The sequence below is a fragment of the Musa acuminata genome, chromosome BXJ2-1 (genome assembly GCF_036884655.1).
Source record: "Musa acuminata AAA Group cultivar baxijiao chromosome BXJ2-1, Cavendish_Baxijiao_AAA, whole genome shotgun sequence".
Classification (NCBI taxonomy): Eukaryota; Viridiplantae; Streptophyta; class Magnoliopsida; order Zingiberales; family Musaceae; genus Musa; species Musa acuminata.
Window position 1 is genome coordinate 13790618 of NC_088338.1, and position 18269 is coordinate 13808886.

At 36.4% G+C, this 18269-nt stretch overlaps 1 protein-coding gene across 3 annotated transcripts; it reads right to left on the reverse strand.

The window, feature by feature from the left end:
- Positions 1–2103: 2103 nt before the first annotated feature.
- Positions 2104–12294, reverse strand: LOC135598992 (protein FREE1-like). 3 transcript variants are annotated; one of them, XM_065093593.1, is made up of 10 exons: positions 11177–12294; positions 8767–8853; positions 8530–8661; positions 5362–5511; positions 4858–4923; positions 4651–4761; positions 3160–3252; positions 2938–2965; positions 2774–2844; positions 2104–2638 (listed from the first exon to the last, which is right to left on the reverse strand). In XM_065093593.1, exons 1-10 carry the CDS (start codon positions 12140–12142, stop codon positions 2561–2563), a joined length of 1782 nt encoding a protein of 593 aa, XP_064949665.1. In that variant the 5' UTR covers positions 12143–12294; the 3' UTR covers positions 2104–2560. The 3 variants fall into 3 exon arrangements, 1 of the variants encoding a protein (XP_064949665.1); XR_010481760.1 differs by having other exon boundaries at positions 2621–2638; positions 2774–2858; XR_010481761.1 differs by lacking the exons at positions 2104–2638; positions 2774–2844; positions 2938–2965 and having other exon boundaries at positions 4651–4750.
- Positions 12295–18269: the final 5975 nt, after the last annotated feature.

The window sequence follows — 18269 nt, forward strand, 5'->3', positions numbered from 1 at the left end:
AACAAGCTTTTGGACTTCACATGACGATCTTCTTAGTAAGTTCTGACGAGTTTCTTTGGCAAGCTCCTGGACTTCTCGGTCAATTCTGACAGAACTTTTAACGAACAATCGGTCTTCCAACGAACTCTCGAACTCCCAATGAAATCTCGTTCTTGACTTTGAGACTTCATTTTGCTTTATGTCTTGATCACTATCGTAGTTAATCCTGTGTACTTTAAACTTACTTTAATCTAGACAATTATTACAAAGCTTGAATTAACTATTGTTCGACATGTCATTAGTCCATCGACGCTTCATCCAATTCTTTAGTGCATCGTCCTCTCTTGTAGCCTATTGCCCAATCGGCTAGTTGACCTCCGCAACTCTGATTTCCTTGGCGCAATTTTCACTCTTCTTGGCCTTATGCTTGAACCCATTGCCCAAAATCTTCTAGCGATACGTCAACTGATCCTTCGACTCAATATCCAATCTTCTGACATGTTTTTCTCCGGCCCAACATTATTTATCTTGCTTTAATTATCTCTCCTTGATCGAAACTTCCTGCGTCACTTAAAACACATATTAAATTATAAACACCATCAATTGGTTTCATCATCAAAATATGAGATTCAACAATATATGCGTAACGAAAGGAAGATTTTAGTAAGGGTTATATCATCTGAAAGGAAACATAGTGAAGATCTCAAAGGGCTAAAAACATATTGTACATGTAGGGGATGATAAGTACATATGGTAGCAAGCTTCCTTTATGGTGTAAAAAATGAAGAGTAATATTCATAGTTTTCAAGATACAGATTATTGTGAAGAAAAATTTCTTGCTACTGATAGGACAATAAGATGGAGGCCTTTCTGCTGAACAACATATGATGTATTGGTAGACTTATTAAAATTAAGTGTTGGACCTTGATTTGATTTGTATAATTGTGATGGATTCTTCAAGCCAATAATTTAATTTTTTCAAGAGACACAAAGTAAGAAAATACTTACCAAGATGGATATTGTTAGGTAAGTTTTTTAGGAGTTCTAATTATATTCAATTTAGATGAAAAAAATTTCTAGTTAAATTAAAATTTCTAGGTGAATTAGGATTTATTCTAATAAATCTCAAGATTTTGATGAGAGAAAAAAGTAAGACATTTAAGTGCTCTCGGAGATCTAGAGTTAAAGTGAAAAGTACTTTAGATTTATATAAGAAGATGTTAAAAAAAAATCATGCTAGGGAGAAATAACTCAAAAAACCTCATAGTTAATCTTATATAATGAAGAATTTAATTTTTTTTCTATAAATATGGGTAGAAATTTATCAAACCAAGTTAATCTTATGTTGATTTTCTGAAACACTATTTATTTGTCAATCTGTATATTTTGATTCATTTGTATACTATTATTTTTATATTGATAATCAAATGTTTTCAATAATTTGCGCCAAGTTATTGTTCATTGAAATTTTTTTTTAGAGTTGTTTGACTAGAGAATTTTCACAAACACACGTCTTGGTGGTTTCGAGGTATAAAATTATATATATATTACTATTTATATTTTTATATACCCATGATATATCATCTGTATATTATTTTTATATTTATATTTTACTATTTGACTAGAGAATTTTTATATACCCAAGATCCTATCATTTATTATGTCCTAGTTATTTTAATTAGCAACAACAACAATCGTAATGAAGACATTGATTCATATTTTTATACTGTGGTATTTTACTGACGATGATTGTTTGAGAAGTTATGTTTCTAATATTAATATCATTTTGAGTTCATTATAACAATCAATTGATGAAGACTAACAATGTCGACATATCTATAAGTTTTTTTTTTTAGCTTTGCATGAATACATTAAATTGGCATAGGATATTAGCAGTAGATAGGAACAAATAGAATGAGACAACCAAAACATGAAGTTGTCTGCATCTATCAAATTGCTTAGTTTAACTACAAACCATTTTAATAGATGGAAAGCTGCAGAACTCAAACCTGAAACCGGCCACGGTTTATTGACTCGATGTGGGGCTGTGGTTGACTCGACCTGCATCAACCTGTCAAATAATCTCATCTATGAAATATTCTCTTAAGTCAAGAAAGAAAGAAATAGAATATCATAGAATCACTTTTCTGATAGGAAAAAAAAATAAAGTTGATAGTAAAAGTCGATGACAATTATCATTTCTATATGAAAGCATACAAAAGCACTCGTCACTATGTTTACTTCACCGCCATAGTAGCCACAAACTGTGCCCAAAAGCAATTCCTACCAACAAATCTATGTGGATACCGAACAAGTTTTGCACACCAACAGTCATTACAAGCATTACTATTTATTCGGTCATCCAGTTCCTGGTTTTCATCTTCACACTACTCTCGGAAAACATAGCTTCCACACTTGACCTTTTATGAGGTGAATGCTCACGAAAGTTCACTTACAAAAACGTAGGCAACTTGGGTATACAACCAAGGTGACCGCAGAGAGCATGTGCGATGCTACTGCTTGTCAAAGAGAATTATAGGAGGATAGAAATTGCAATGGCATGGCAAGGCGAAATCAGATATCAATCAGCACTGACCAAGAAAGGGTGTTGACAGACACCACATTCGATTGTTTGGGAGCCTGAGGCAGGAACTTGCACCTGAAACTCAAGGTAAATATCGTAGAATTCAGTCCTAACAACACATCAGCAAAATTCCAGTTTGGAAAATAGATGAAGAGATAAGGAGAAAGCTTATCATGTTGCAGAAAAAAAAAAAGTTCTGATATTATAGACCTGAAGGTGGACTGTGCAGATGGGACATGCTACTTCCCTCATTGGCTTCCAAGACTCATCAGAATTTGAACCTATGAAATAGGTACTACCATAAATTAGTCAATAGTAGTACATGTTATATCAGAAAACATAGTATAATGTTCTACAATATAGCAGTAAAGTACCTGACTTACGATTCTTGTTCAATTCCTCCTGTTGCAAAAATCAAGACCAAAACCTTAATTATTCATCATAATATCTGGGTTAAAGAAGTTAGATGCAAGAACTAATAAAGCTGGCTAACTGGATCATTTTCCAACAATGAGAAAAATATGCCCTCCATATAAAGTACCACAGCGAGACATCTGTCTAAACATGGTGGTCTATAGCAATAAAAAAGACTGCACCTGAAGCCTTCGCGCAAGATCTTCATGACTTTGCAGACCAGCAGGTTTGCTGACAGCTTCTTTTGCATTGCTTAACCTTTGAGAAACTTCTGCCTATTCAACGTGAGAGACTCCCATGTAACATCAAGCAAATCACTTCTCAAGTCGTGTTTTTCAGTTAATGCTCAGAATATCTAACATTCATACTAACAACCATGCAATTTTAAGTTTCAGTACTTAAATTAGCAGATCAAGCGTGTTAGGGCTGTTTTATTTCCACACAGTTTCTATACTATATGTGAAGAAAAACAAAATTTTCTAGCTTTATACTAAATTAAATTTCACATGACAGTGAGATTTACATAGTTCACAAAAGTTAATTCAGTAATTTTCACTATCCCAGGAAATTAGTTCAGCAACCACAAAGTACATAATCTGGCCCCATTGACAACACCTTTTCTCTAGTGAAAGTTAATCAAAATTGGTGACCACATGTCAGCATTTGGTGACAAGTCAACACTAAGTTCACACATGCAAAGCAACTTGCCAACTCTAATGCTTACATGTAATATGAACTCAGAGGGCCCGAACACAAGACAAGACAGTGAATTTCTCGAGGACAAACTAGTTCAAATTTTTTGTAGAACATCTATGAACAAAGAAAAGAATGTTCAAGTAAGACAATTCAAGCTATAATGTAAGTGGACCACCACTGGCTAATAATAGCCATAATGTAAGAACTAGTTCAGATCTTTTGTAGAACATCCATGAACAAAGAATAGAATATTGATCAACTAAGACAATTTACACCATAATGTAAGCGGACTACCGCTGGCTGATAACAGTGTTTTATCAACCTAAGGTGCAAAATCTAGCTAATGGACTTGTAACAAATCCTCTGGATGAAAATTCAATAAAGATGTAAAATGAAAGTAATTCACTCAATTGGCTAAACAAATCATATTTTCTTTAAAAAACACTTTCTTCACCCTTATGATTAATGATAATACTAAAATATATGAGTCTATCACTGCAGATTGTTTCAAGAAGGATCCTTATAAAAACACAAATGTCTTTAAAAGACGGTCAATGGTCAGTGGAGGGGTAAAATGTTTTTAGCAAACCTAGCTTCCAGAAAAGAAAAAGATCTCCTTTTAGCAACAATACATCAGATTTTATATGAGATTGGAACAACAAATGCCTACTGCTAGAAGAAGACCCATTATAAATATAATATCTTAAAAGACTTAAATAAGGTTCACCAACATCATCTCGACTTCCAGAATATCAACAACCAAAACTTTCTCCTGAACCCAAAAGGTTATGCAGACACCTAAATTTGAACCACTATTTAATATACATTATCAGTGAAGACCAACCTGACATAGTTCAAACTTAAAACTGCATATCTCTACAAGCATCAATTTTCAGGAGTAAGAAATGACATCATCAAAAGTACAAAAACCAATTGTGCAATGATGTTAAAAGTAAAGGATAAACCAGTCAATATACCATGCATCTATCACAAACTTGGACTTGCTGAGCATTTTCTTCTGTAGTGAGAGCAATTCTACCCTTTGTGCACTTGTCGCAGAAAATATCGCCACAATTCCTGCAATGATGCTGAAAGTAAAGAATGGAATTGTCATGCTATATCACAAGGAAAATTGTGATATCAAACAAGGTTGAAAAGAAAACTGATTAGATGAAAATCATCACCCTGCGATTGAAAGCTCCAAAATCTGATCCACATGATGTGCATTTGCTAACAGCTTCATCCGGAACCTAAATGTATGGCAATACAGGTATGCTTCAACTACTACAGATCATAAGAATCGTAATAGCAATTCTAAATCAAGGGAAATACAACAATAACTCAAAAATTAAGATGCCCAGCTGGCCAGTCAATAATATGGATAGTCTCATTCAGTATGCATTGCAAGCCAGATTTACTAATAGCTTCTTTGACCAAAACAATCAGCATATATGAATACATGAACAAAATACATCACAAAAAAAAGGGACACTTCAGCCTCTCATATGCAGCAAACAATATAAAATCAACAAAGGGCAATAGAGCCACCAGCACCAGCTCCAGAAACAAATAAGGTTTTAAGTCACAAAAACAAATGAAAGTATCACTAGAATAATCATTTTTTCACACCAACAAATATCAAGTTGAAAAAATTCTTTAATAACCAAAGAAAAAGCATCTAAACTTACCCAGTGATCTTTCTCCTCATTAGCAGGTTTAATCAAGTTCATCCAGTTCACCAAACTTTTTTTCCTTTCAGCTGATTGATCAGATACCTTGCTAGCATCAGCAGCTTCTTCGCCTCTGGTTAGGCTACCATTTCCACCCATCTCCTTAAGCTACAATTTTTTGTCACATTAATTAATTTGTAAACAAAAAACATATTTGCACAAATGACATTGAAATACATAAAAAGATACTATGGAAACATGTAAAGATTACAGCCAAAAAACGAAACAAAAGAGCTAAGAAGTTTGAGTGACATATTGAGAGAAAATTTATTTACAGTTACAGACACTGTAATGATTTATAGTGTCAGAAGATGTCCAAATATCTAATTAATGCCTGTAGCAGGAATTTGACCAGTAATTCAAGGAGTTCAAGAAAGTTATCTACATTCAAAAGAGAAGCTACTCATCTAACAAAATAAGGATTAATGGTTTGCCATGAAGAACTGATCTTTCTGTTGTTTCTTCTTGAGCTTGACATGTTTTGCACAATACTAAGATTAGGCAAGGTCAGATAAGTTTGGGCCGTGCAGATCCTCTAGTAACATGATCAACCTGAAATAAGAGGATGATTCTATGTGTTTTGTGAGATCAAAGAACAATAATTGGTAAATCTGAAAGTACTGTATGATTTTAGAGTATCTGGTCGAAAAATAGATAGTGATGTTGGGTCTTGAAAATTTAAATTATCGCAAATCTGCCAATATACTGAACGACAAAATTTCTAATTTTCCTCTCAGATACATAGGGTTTACCCTTAGACCAGATGTCTCATATCTCGTGAGCAAATGATTAGTCCCTACTGATCCACTGATCAAAAGAGAAGGGGCTTGTCTCTTGGAGAGTAAATTATTTATTTGCAAGAGGAAGATTGATCTTAGTGACTCATGCTAATTTCTAAGATGCTGCAATACATTCCAATCCTTTAGGGTACTTCATGATTGGCAAAAAAAAATATAAGAGGATAAGACAGGCTTTCTTCTGGAGAAGGGATTGAACTTCATGCGTGAATGGGTTCAAGTAAACTGGTATGTGGCATGTTAACTAAATAGTTTTAAAGATCTTGGAATCTTGAATCTAAATGTTTCAATATCGGTCATGATTTTTTTGTTTCCAACAGAGATAATGTCCCTTGGCGGAGCTTAATATGGGGGTTTACTGCATAAAAAAACAGTCATTCAATCATATGAGGAACTGCAAGGATTTCCTTTGGACAGAATGTTCCTTGGATGGATTGAGGTTGGAAGAAGCTTTGACATGGCAATAGAATGATTGTGAAGTGTTGGCTTGGCCAGATGATTTTGGACAGTCACAATGATTGAATTTTCTGATTTTTTTTAATTGAATGGAAAAGAAGCCAAATTTTAACAGTTTAATAATTCTGATTGGAGAAAACTTATTTAATGATTGTCAGTTGCAGCTCCTAAATCTTTCAGAGTCTCTGGATATGTGTTCATTTACTGGTTTTGTAGATTTGATATGGAGACTGGCGAATATGTCAAAATTGTCAATATTTTGCTTTTATATAATCTTGGATTGAGGGTAGAAGTACCATTGCAATGAAAAATTGGAAGACTTGTGCTACCCACAAGATCAATAGGTTTCTCTGGTTGCTATTCATAACAGACTCTCCTCTAGAGTTTCCATAGTTTTATGTGTGATAATGGTGAGGAAACTGCTGATCATTTGATCTGTAATGCTACATGCATGGAGAGGTTTTTATTAATCTCACTAATATAGCCAAGTCGCTTGTTCATCTGTGGAACTCATAAAATAGTATGGTTCATGAGTTGATCCAAACGGCTTTGAATTCTCCCTTGGCAGCAGGTGTATAGACTTTGTGAAGGGAGTGGAATTTTGCTGCTTCAGTGGAAGGTATTAGATGCTGCTGTGGTTAGGGAAGATGTCAAAAGGGTGAAAGCATGAAATCAAAGGCTGTTTATTCTTCTTATTCTAATTGTTGTTTTTTCTTCTTCCTTTTATATTTTTTCTGATGTCATAAGAGTGCAGACCTTGATAGTTGTTATAACAGTAAGGTTGATCCTTTGTGACCAGAATGACCAGATTCAAAACACATAAATAGTCTCTCCATTAATAGAGATAATAGTGTGTACTGTGTACATTGATCCTTCCAAGAGCCTATATTGGTCGGAGTCTCGTGCACTAGATTAACTTTTTTCTTTTGCAGATTTTTTTTCTACTTTTTCTTTTGCACTAGATTACTTTTTTACTGATTTTCTTTTTTCTAATGATTTGATGGACTAGTTATCCCAAAAAGAAGCTACTCAACAAGATACGCTATTCAAAATTGCAGTTTTCTGAAGATATTGCAATATGTGTCATTTCAATAAATTCTCAACAGACTGCTTTGCACAAGTGTAATCATAACAATTTGCTTGAAAGAAATTTATTCCAGCAAATTTATATTGATACCATGTGAATATTGGACGCCAGAATGCAAAACCCATGTTATTGACCATCATATTACCCAGATAAACCAAGAATAAAACAACAAATAAGAGACCTTAAGGCCTCAACCAAATCTTAGAGGTGGTATTCAATATTTGGTTCCAAGTCATGTTAAAACTTGACAATCACTAACCACCATGCCCAGATAGTAAGCTAGAGTATATCCAAAATGATAGCACTAACAGTGAATAATGTAGTTCATCTAATAACATCAAAACAGATCCAAATCATTTAAAAAATGAACAGAAACTAAAATTTCTTAACCACAGATACTATGTGAAACAACAAAATTCATCCTTTACATCTAATGTGGCGTACACTACTTTCTAAGAGGAAAATCAGTCTGTAACTGATGATCAACTACTACATATAACCTGAATTCAATCTGCCATACAAACTCTATAGTGAGTATAAAAAAATATCAACAAAAAACTAATGATCTTTGGTATAAACTTCAGATACGCCAATCAACAAAAGGCTAATAGTTATGGTCTAATAACTGAGAATAACTTACTATCTAAATTATATATTAACAAGTTTTTATCAATTTACAACAGACACCAATTCACGAAAATCAGTAGAATAACCTCTCAAAATAAAACAACTAGAAAACTCTTAGAACATTCAAATTAAGAGGAAAAAAGCTAGTTGAGTGCCTACCTGCACTGTAGCAGCTGTCACTGTGTCAAGTATGGTGTTTGTGGTGTAGCTGTTTGACTGAAGCCTTATGCGCCTTGGATCGATGTCAACAAAGCTCTTGGACCAAAAGGCAAATGTAGATGAATCCAATACCTAGATTAAACATACATGACATTTTCCAGATATGTTAAGAAACATATTATGATTTATTGGAAGCAAATTAAATCCTGAGTACCTAGCGTAATCTGAAAAACTTACTTCCCATCTTGTCACAGTCTCAAGAGGGTAGATTCTCAATGTCCTATTAGTGCTTGGGTCAAGCATGCGAATCCCATCCAATCCAATCTGTGACACAAAAATATGCAACAACATGGAGGTTAACACAAGTATCTGAATACACATTTGACACAACATGATACCCAAATTTTAGATTAATTTTCAGTCATGTCTTTGACCAGATCACACCCTAAACTAGTCCTTATATGTCCTCCAAACATAATAATTTAATGCAATTAAAATACTAGAAACAACAATAAGTAGTGTCAATCCATGACCCACGCCAGTTGCATTCAGACCTAGGTAAACTGACTCTAACATCTAGACCCATGGTTAGTGCCTCAGTGGTCTCTTTTAAGAATGAATAGGTTCCAGATCTCTCTTTCTCCACTCATGGTTTTGCTAGGTCAGCAAATGACCTAAATCTTGAGTTGATGTAAAGATGCTATTAGGATAAAAGGTGGGTCTCAGTCCAATTCGTGCAAGCAATATGAATTGCATACAAGAACACAACAAAATTGGATGCTATAGCAAAATTGAAAATTTTAATTGGGAGAAAATATTACAGAGAAACAGAATAAATAAAAAACGGAGAAGAAGATAAGATGTTCAACCCAAAGACAAAGTGTGTTCACGTTGCTTACTTTAATAGCTAAAATTCCGGTAGAAACCAGTTCCATATATTTTCAAACAGGCTTGACAAAGTACTAAAAAACCCAATATGGATTCTTAAACTAAAGGAAATCACCTTAGTTAGAGGCCTAATACAAGAATCAGCTGCATATTTACCATATCAAGCTTAATTGACCACTAAGAACTCCATCTAGGAACCATTTCATTGAGGAAAGTCAGGGAGAGCAAATGATAAACTAAAATAATCGTTTGGCTATCTTTGACTTTGACATCTTCTAAATAATCAATTTATAGAAGTACTGAGATAAATGTGTTAAAGAAACTGATCAACCACTAGCTTTTGGAAGAAAAATGTAGTGGTCCCAACAAAAAATCAATATGCACCTCCCAAATATCCCATATGAAATTTAGAAGTCCTAATATGTTTTATTGTATGTAATGAAGAAAACAAAAGTTGCACCTTCTCAAAGAAATGAAACATAAGAAACTGATCAAATCATCTCTTTTGGAGATCACCAAATTATCAAAAATGCATAAGAGGAATAATAGCAAAATAAAGCCACTTTTAGGTGCTTGAACAGAGGGCCAATCGACTAAAAATATCTTCCCAAGAAAGGTCAGAGAGTGGTGAAACATTCAAGTCAGAATTGTCTATCATGAAAATCAGCATGTTGTCTGAATGTATAACAAGGCAATAATTGCTGAACATCAACTCTTTAAAAAGATTGGACAAAGGGAAAATGTGAAAAGAAAAAAAAGAATCATTTGGATGCATATGTCAAGAGAGATCAATCTGTATGCATCACGAAAAGGGTTCTATATTAATTCATACAAAGACGTAAGAAAAAAATCATGTGTCAGTATATTGCAAGCATTATGGATTGGTCATCTGATCCATTTTCTTTTTTCATCCATTTCAACCCCACAGATACTAATGAATAGAAAGGCCTAGCAACTTGTTAAACCCATAATTTGGTCTTGTTAATCCCACAATTTGAACTTGTTCATATTTTATGATGATGCAAAACTGTCGTTATAGGCAATGTATGGTAGATGATACACTTGCATTCTACATGCTTTGGCAATCAATGTCATTTGGGTGCAAACTGGGGGATCTTAATCTTTGCTTATAATTAAGCACATCTATCTAGTCCAACCTGCTTTAACAAAACAACCAAATTGATTTTTCTTCAATATTCAGCCAAAAATCGTCAGGTACTTACTTTTCACTGTAGCATGACCAAGTTGCCACATTTGCAAGATTCCAAAATCACTTTAAGACCTTCCATGTGTTATTAAAATCAAAATGTAATTCATGGGGAGAAATGAATTTCAAGATCAGTTTGTTGATGATAAAGGGGCTTGAGGTCATTTCCAAAAAAAATCAAAATCCTAACTGGAAGATCATACTTCGAACAAAATAGTAGGACCAATTCTTCCCAACATCTAGCCATGTATTAGTAATCATCTATTTATTTTGTTGAACCTAACCTAAACAGGATCAATAATCCACAAACAGTAGACTCACTGCTTGAATCTTCAGATGATATTTCCTAAAAAAACATGGTTGAATACCTAATATGCATAATAAATTACATCAACAACAACTGAAAAAAGACTGAAGATTTGAAAATTATAAAGAACAATTGACATGTTTATTGATGGAATTTTTCTAATTCATCATAAAGCTAAGCATTGCTCCTGAAGATGTAAATTGAAGAGGTACTAACAGTAAAAATGTCATTTCTTGATACCAAACCTGGCAAAGTACGTCCGTAGTGTTCTGTCCTCCCCCTTCAAGCAACAGCTTCACCCTGAACTTCTGCCCATTATTCACATCCGGCTGCATGTCCTCCTTTGGCACTGCTCTGACGATTTTCCCAACGCTTCCTCCTTGGTTATTCCCAACCGAAGGGAAGCTTACTGACCTCCCGTAATCATCAAAGAGGGTCGGCGACCTAGTGGGTACCGTCCCACGAGAACCATATGGTTCCGATCTCCCCCCATCATACTGGTACACGCCATCGCCAAGCCCATCATCCTGCGGACCAAACTCATCGTAGTGCATCCCAGCATAAAGATTTTTCTCATGGAACTCCTGACCGAAACCGGATCGGCTGTGCCCATACCCATCGTTCAAACTCGCACCATACCTCCCAGAATTGTCATTGAAGTACTGTGCCTCTTGTTCAGGCATCATGGCAGAGCTCTGTTGAGAAACGTTATAAGAAGTGTAAGGAGAGGACAAGGAGGAGCTTGGGTTGGGGGAAGACGTGGGCACGGAGATTGGGTTCATAGGTGAGGCATGACTCCCGGTGGCCAGCTGATTGGGATCGTAGGGATAATATGGAACTGAAGAGGGCTGCTGATGAGGATACAGCGATGCCGTTGGCGATGGCGATGTCTCCGGCGGGTAGGACGACGAATTGTAAGGTGGAAATGAGGGAAATTGGGGTGGTAACTGGGATTGGGGTTGACCGTAGGACGGCACCGAAGGGGGTAGACAGGAAGCGGGCTCCGGATTCTGGGAAAAGGGGGCGTAGGAGGATGGGCCGGGGCCGGGGGCAGCGGCGAGCGGGAAATCGGTGGAGTACGGCGGCGCCGAGGCGTACAATTGCTGGATCGGGGTGGACGGAGGTAATTCGGCGGGGACAGAACTGGGATTGGTGGGGGGAGGCGGGGACTGGGGGGCGTAGTACGAGCTGTAATCGCTGCCGTGCTGCATCGCCGCCGGCCGGTGCTCTGCCGATCAAAGCGATCACAGGCGATCGAAGAGGAGATTGAAACGGCGGCGTTGGATCGATCGGAGTGGTGGAAGAAACCAACGATGTAAGAGAAGAAGTCTGTTTTCGATCGGGTTGTGGCGTTTGGTTTCGAACGCGGGGGGAGAAGGCAGCTACGTTAGAGAGTCGGTGCTCCTGAGGAGCAGAGTTAGGTAAGCTGAACCGTGGATCGATCCATGTTGGATCAGGCCGCTCGCGTATAGAATGGACCACTCTTGGTTTGATCGAACCATATCTGCTGTCGGGTTGGGCTTCAATTAAATGCCTTGATGAGCTCAAATTAATAAGTTGGGCTTCATAAGATCACACAATGCAACAAGCAAAAAAGCATATGAATACAACAACAGTTGTGATAATCCTCAAAAATAAGTGAATTTGTGTATTTATCCTTTTGAATTTAAATTTAAATTTAGCATATATATATATATATATATATATATATCCATCCCCCCATAATCAAAATACTTGCATATATGACGAGAACCACAACACTTGCAAGGGAAAAAGATCCAATCAGCGTCGCCTCACAGCTCTTCTTCTCTTCTTCCTCTCCTCGAAGAAAGAGAAATATAGTAATCTCCACCACCTACCGTGGCCTGCTTCGTGGAGGAGAATTCAGGTCGTCGTGTTCGCTCGACTGCGCTTCCAAGTGACGAAACCTTGGCTTCCTTCTTCCTTGCGATCCTTTGCCATGCCACTTTGGACTCCTCAGCCTTCTTTAGCCTCTCATTCAGTTCTCGGTATTTCATGCTTGTCATGGCGAGCATAGAGAAAACTCCTCAGCCTTGCAAGTGATTTCATGTGTCGCTCTCTCTGTGCATACAAGTGATTTATATGCCAACAAATAAAAATGATTGTCACCGGCCAATATGAACCATAGAGGAAACACTGATCCATTTCTTCTTGATTCTTCTCCATCAGATCCACCAAGAGAGGTTGATTAAGAGGATGACATGAAGTTGGAACAGAGGCTGATATCAGCGGACAAGGACATCAACAAAATTTGTTCTCATTGGATATGTTATTCGAGAGATCGATTCAAATGTTTGAAGCAGGCTTCGCCATAATCTATTTATTGTAAGGAATGCAACAGAACACTTTGAAATGCCATGATGAGCTCCAACGCAGTGCAAAGAAATAAAACTTAACAATAAGAGGAGAGTGAAGCAGAAAGGGACTCCTCACAAAGAAGATATGGTCGAATCCAACATTCTTCTTCTTCTAGGTTAAGAAAGGTAGCCGAGAAAGAGACGAAGATGGCACTCCATGTAATCTCACTATGATTGATTGTCTAAAGTAATCTCACTGTACAAGTAAACCAGCAACCATGCCTAAATGGTAGTAACTGTACATATTGTATAGTTGCAAGAAAGCAAGACAATCACAATAAATTATCACTGTAGGGTAACATTAGGACTGCCTTGCAAGTTAAAGTTACAAGCAAGTGAACATCAACTCAAGTTAGTGAATGGTAGTAAGAAGATACAACACACACACTACATCTTAACCTTTGTTTCTAAAACAAGGAATGTTGAGCTTGAATTTATCCTTATTTTCTAATCATTCATATTATCTCTGATTAACTAAAAAAATAAATCTAAGAAGACATAAGTCACCACCCACCTCTTTAAAGAATACTCAACAACATTAATTAGTCGTACGGAACTGCTTCAATAATTCATTATCGTATATTATGAGAGAGAATCTGATATGCAAAAAAGTTAGTCTATGAGCAAATTTAATATATAAGACTCTTACTTATTGGATGCTTAGACGATCGCCTAGGCATTGGGACGACATGAGGCAAAACCCGAGTACCTTGATGATGGACTAGGTGAGGTCTTATAATTGGGCACAGCTTATACGCACGCCTAAGCTTAGGTGATATGCCTAAATTGATACTCATTTAATCTAACTAAGCATAATGTTAGTTTGATCAAACCAAATAACCCATCGCTTGCCCTCCTCACACGTGAGACCGACCCAGACCTCGTCTCCAGAATGCCCATCACTAGTGTTGATGAATGATTTCCTCCATCAATCATCCTTTTTCTCTTTCTTAGCCCACTCAAGATCATCTTTGACCACTCAAAAAAAAGCCATCAACACCCACAACACTGGCTTCTCAAAGTTATCTGATATATCCTAACAATAGTCCATTGTTGCTTTGAATTGGAAACTCCTCTCGATGGGAGAGTTCCTTCTATCGCATGTATCACTAGAAAAGACAAACTAAAGGTAACACAAGGAGGAAACCTTAATTTGTTTTTCTCTATTCTTTTCTTGATGTTTACATGACACCCTACTGGTTTTCAACATTAATAACTTGTTGCTGGCACAATGACCTCCTTAAGCCTCTCATGAATGGATGTTATTTCCTGCTACTGCAAGGAAGATATCTTTGGATAGTAGGATACTAGAGTATGCATAACTTGAAGGTCTTGTCAGCATTAAGAGTTAATCATGCTTCCTCTATGTTAGCAAGTTTGAATGCCTACTGAGGTCCAGCTACATAGCCAACTTAGTTAACCAAATTTTTGATTTGGATACTGCCACCACGATATGATATGAAGGATTGTTGCCTTTCTTTTCTGGGTTCAAGTGGTTTAATGGATGCTTGGTTCAATTGTGCCTTCCAACATTAATCCAAGGCCTATACAAGGAATCATCTTCTTGTTTAAATACCTAATTTGAAGTCTTCATCTGTTCATCTATATGTTTGGGATTGTTATCAGGCTCATTCCTCAACATTGGTCTGATCTATGCCCAACCATACCATAATTAAAACATAAAATTAGAAGATTTTTATAAGCCACGATTTGGAACAACTAGGAAAAATCAACCATGCAATGGTTTGGAGAATTGCATGAGAATAAAAACACCAGCCATGATAATGTTAAAAAAATTTATATGTTTTTCTAAAATAAGAATAATTTGAAGGAGGATACTAGAATTAAAAAAGTTCTAATGGTCAACCTAGAAACTATACCTTTATAACTAAAAGATTAGTCTCTAAGGAACCATGGATAGAGTCTGACCCTTTAAGGACTAAGGACCTCTAGTGAAGACTTTAATTTTCTCTTCCTCAGCTAACAATCTAAAACAGAAGAATACAAAAGCAAATTCACAATGAAGCAGGCAAAATATATTCCTCACTTTTTAGGCAACTCAAATTGAAAACAAAATCAAAACGAGTCCTACCAAAGAATTAACCACATAAACTATGTATCCAAGACTGTTTTACAATATCATGCTTCTTCAAATCCAGCACTAATTCTCAGTTAGAAGAATACTAAATTTGACTGAGATTTGTCTTTGAGACTTGTAGAAAATTTTTCAGATTTTATCTCATGGACTCTTCAGAACAAGCCTTCCTAGGTGCTGGGACTACTGTGAAGTGGAATAGCAAGAACAATATTAAGATGAATAATAGAAGAGTAGTGCCCTAATGGAGAAGAGAGGAACTTGCGTTCTCGCAACTATTTACATTTAAAAAAAAAAACGCAAGCGTAAGATCTATTACTTTAAAATTCTAGTATAGACTACTCCATACTCCTCGGAGTACAAAAAATAGGCAAGTCCCTCAGCCAGTTGTCCCTTTAAATATAAAAAGATTTTGAGGAAAGTACAAAATGTGCTAATCAATTAATACTCTTATTTCCCTCCTTGAAGACATGATAGAATTTACGTGTCATAAAATAGAAAAAAAAAAAAAAGCATCAAAACATATCACACAGTTTGTTAACCTCTAAAGTGTGGTCTCCTCCTTGTTGAGGATCCTTAGAATTGTCTCAGCATCAGACTCAACTTGAAGCTGGATAATACCAATTTTGATCGCAGGTTTCATCCCCAATTTGATTAGCAATCAGCATCTGGCAACCTGCTATGACACATTTGTTATCATTGGATCTGATAAGGAATTTGGCCCCTCTTGTTTCCTCCAACATATTGAATGACCCATCAGAATTTAATTTATCTTAACTAGCCATCAGTTTGTCCCAGGTCACTAGAATTTTGCATTGCCCCGTCAAGCCTTCAAATAGTTATGGAGTTTTACGTAACGATAACTATGCTATTAACTTTCAAATAACTAAAATCGAAGCATTCTCACCTTCCTCGGTAGGCGTTGAATCTCATATTTTAAAGATGAAATTAATTGATAAATTATTTGATCTAATCTATGTGCTGAGAAAAGTATACAGCAAAATTAGCTATGATAGCGGTAAGACATGAATCAGATGTTGAGCTGGAGTCGAGATCGAGACTTCATTGGAAGTTTGAGAGTTCGTCGGAAGTTCTGTCGGAATTGACTGAGAAGTCCAAGAGCTTGCCAAAGAAGCTCATCAGAACTCACCAAAAAGATCATCATAAAATCCAAGAGCTTGCCGAGAGTCCGCTGGAACATTACCGAAAGATCGTCGGAAGTTCACTAGAAGATCACCAGAAGCTCGCCAAAAGAATAATCGATATACCAGACAACGTTTGCTTGTTTAAATGTCTTAAATATCATAGTTAGACCTTAAGTTGAGTTATGATTGGTAGGTATTCCCACTAACTCAGTTAGGGGTCATCTGGACCCTTAACAAGGTTGAATTGGGCTAGTTGAATAGCCCATTCATCACCTGAAGTCATAGCCGATGGTGGCACCGCATATTGACCTAGTCTCCCAGGTGGTCTAGGCGGTGGTACCACTGACAGTAAATGCTGTCAAGTAGTGGTACCATCGAAGCTCAGTCTTCGAAGCTCTGTCAAGTAGTGGTACTACCCAGTGTCAGTCTGCAGGTAGTAGTACCGCCCAATAATGACTGTGGTACCACTAGTACCCCGAAATCCAGAGATGTAATACTTTTTGGCTCCAATTCTAAATTTATTGAGGCCTATAAATATCCCACCCTTTTCTGTATAAAAAGGAACGAAAGTATGAACAAAATCTTGAATTATTGGGGTATTAAAAGTGTTGTAAAAGTGAAAAGAGTCCTCCTCCTCTCTTTCTAGTGTTATGATCATTCAAGAGAGGTGTGAGGCTTGTAAAGGTTATCTCCTAAACCCATAAAAAGGAGAAAGCATTATAAAGAGATGGTTAGTCTTCGCCTATTGAAGGAAGACCATTAGTGGACGCCGGTGACCTCGATGGAGGAGGAATCGGAAGTGGATGTAGGTCACACCGACCGAACCACTATAAATTCTAGTTTGCATTTCTATTATTACATTTACTTATTTTGTAATAGCTTCACTTTCTCCTTACTTGGATTTCACTACCCTTACGAACAAACACGCTTTCAAGTTATCTTCCAAGATTATTTTTTAACGTACAAAGATTTTTAAACCGATGTTTTAATCTGCTACACTAATTCACCCCCCTCTCTCCCTCTTTGTGCCAACTCGATCCTAACAATTGGTATCAGAGCACGGTTACTCTCGATTTAGTTTAAAACCCAATAGAGATGGCTTTTGCTAGCTATCAAGAGGGTCATTCAATTATATGTCCTCCCATGTTCAATGGGACGAATTACGTGTATTGGAAGACTAGAATGAGGATCTTTCTAACTTCAATGGGTTTTGAGTTATAGAACCTTGTGAAAAATGACTTTCAAAAATCTTCTCTTCTAATGAATGATTGGAATGAGTTGGAGAAGAAGACTTTCACTTTAAATGTCAATGCTATGAATGTCTTGTGTGCTTTAGATAAAAACGAGTTTAATTGAGTGTCTATTTGTGAAACGGCTTTTGATATTTGGCACATACTCAGAATCACTCACAAAGGCACTAGTAGAATAAAAGAGTCAAAAATAAATCTTTTAGTTCATACTTATGAATTATTTCGGATGAAGTTAAGTGAAACTATTGTTGACATGTACACCCGTTTTATAGATGTCGTCAATAGTTTAAAAGCTCTTGGCAAATATTTTTTGAACTTTGAACTTGTTAATAAAATCTTGAGATCCCTTCCAAAGAGTTGGGATCATAAAGTAACGGTCATTCAAGAGGCCAAGGATTTAAATAACTTTCCTCTCGAAGAATTTATCGGGTCAATAATGACCTATGAGATGACTTGCAATGCTCATGAAG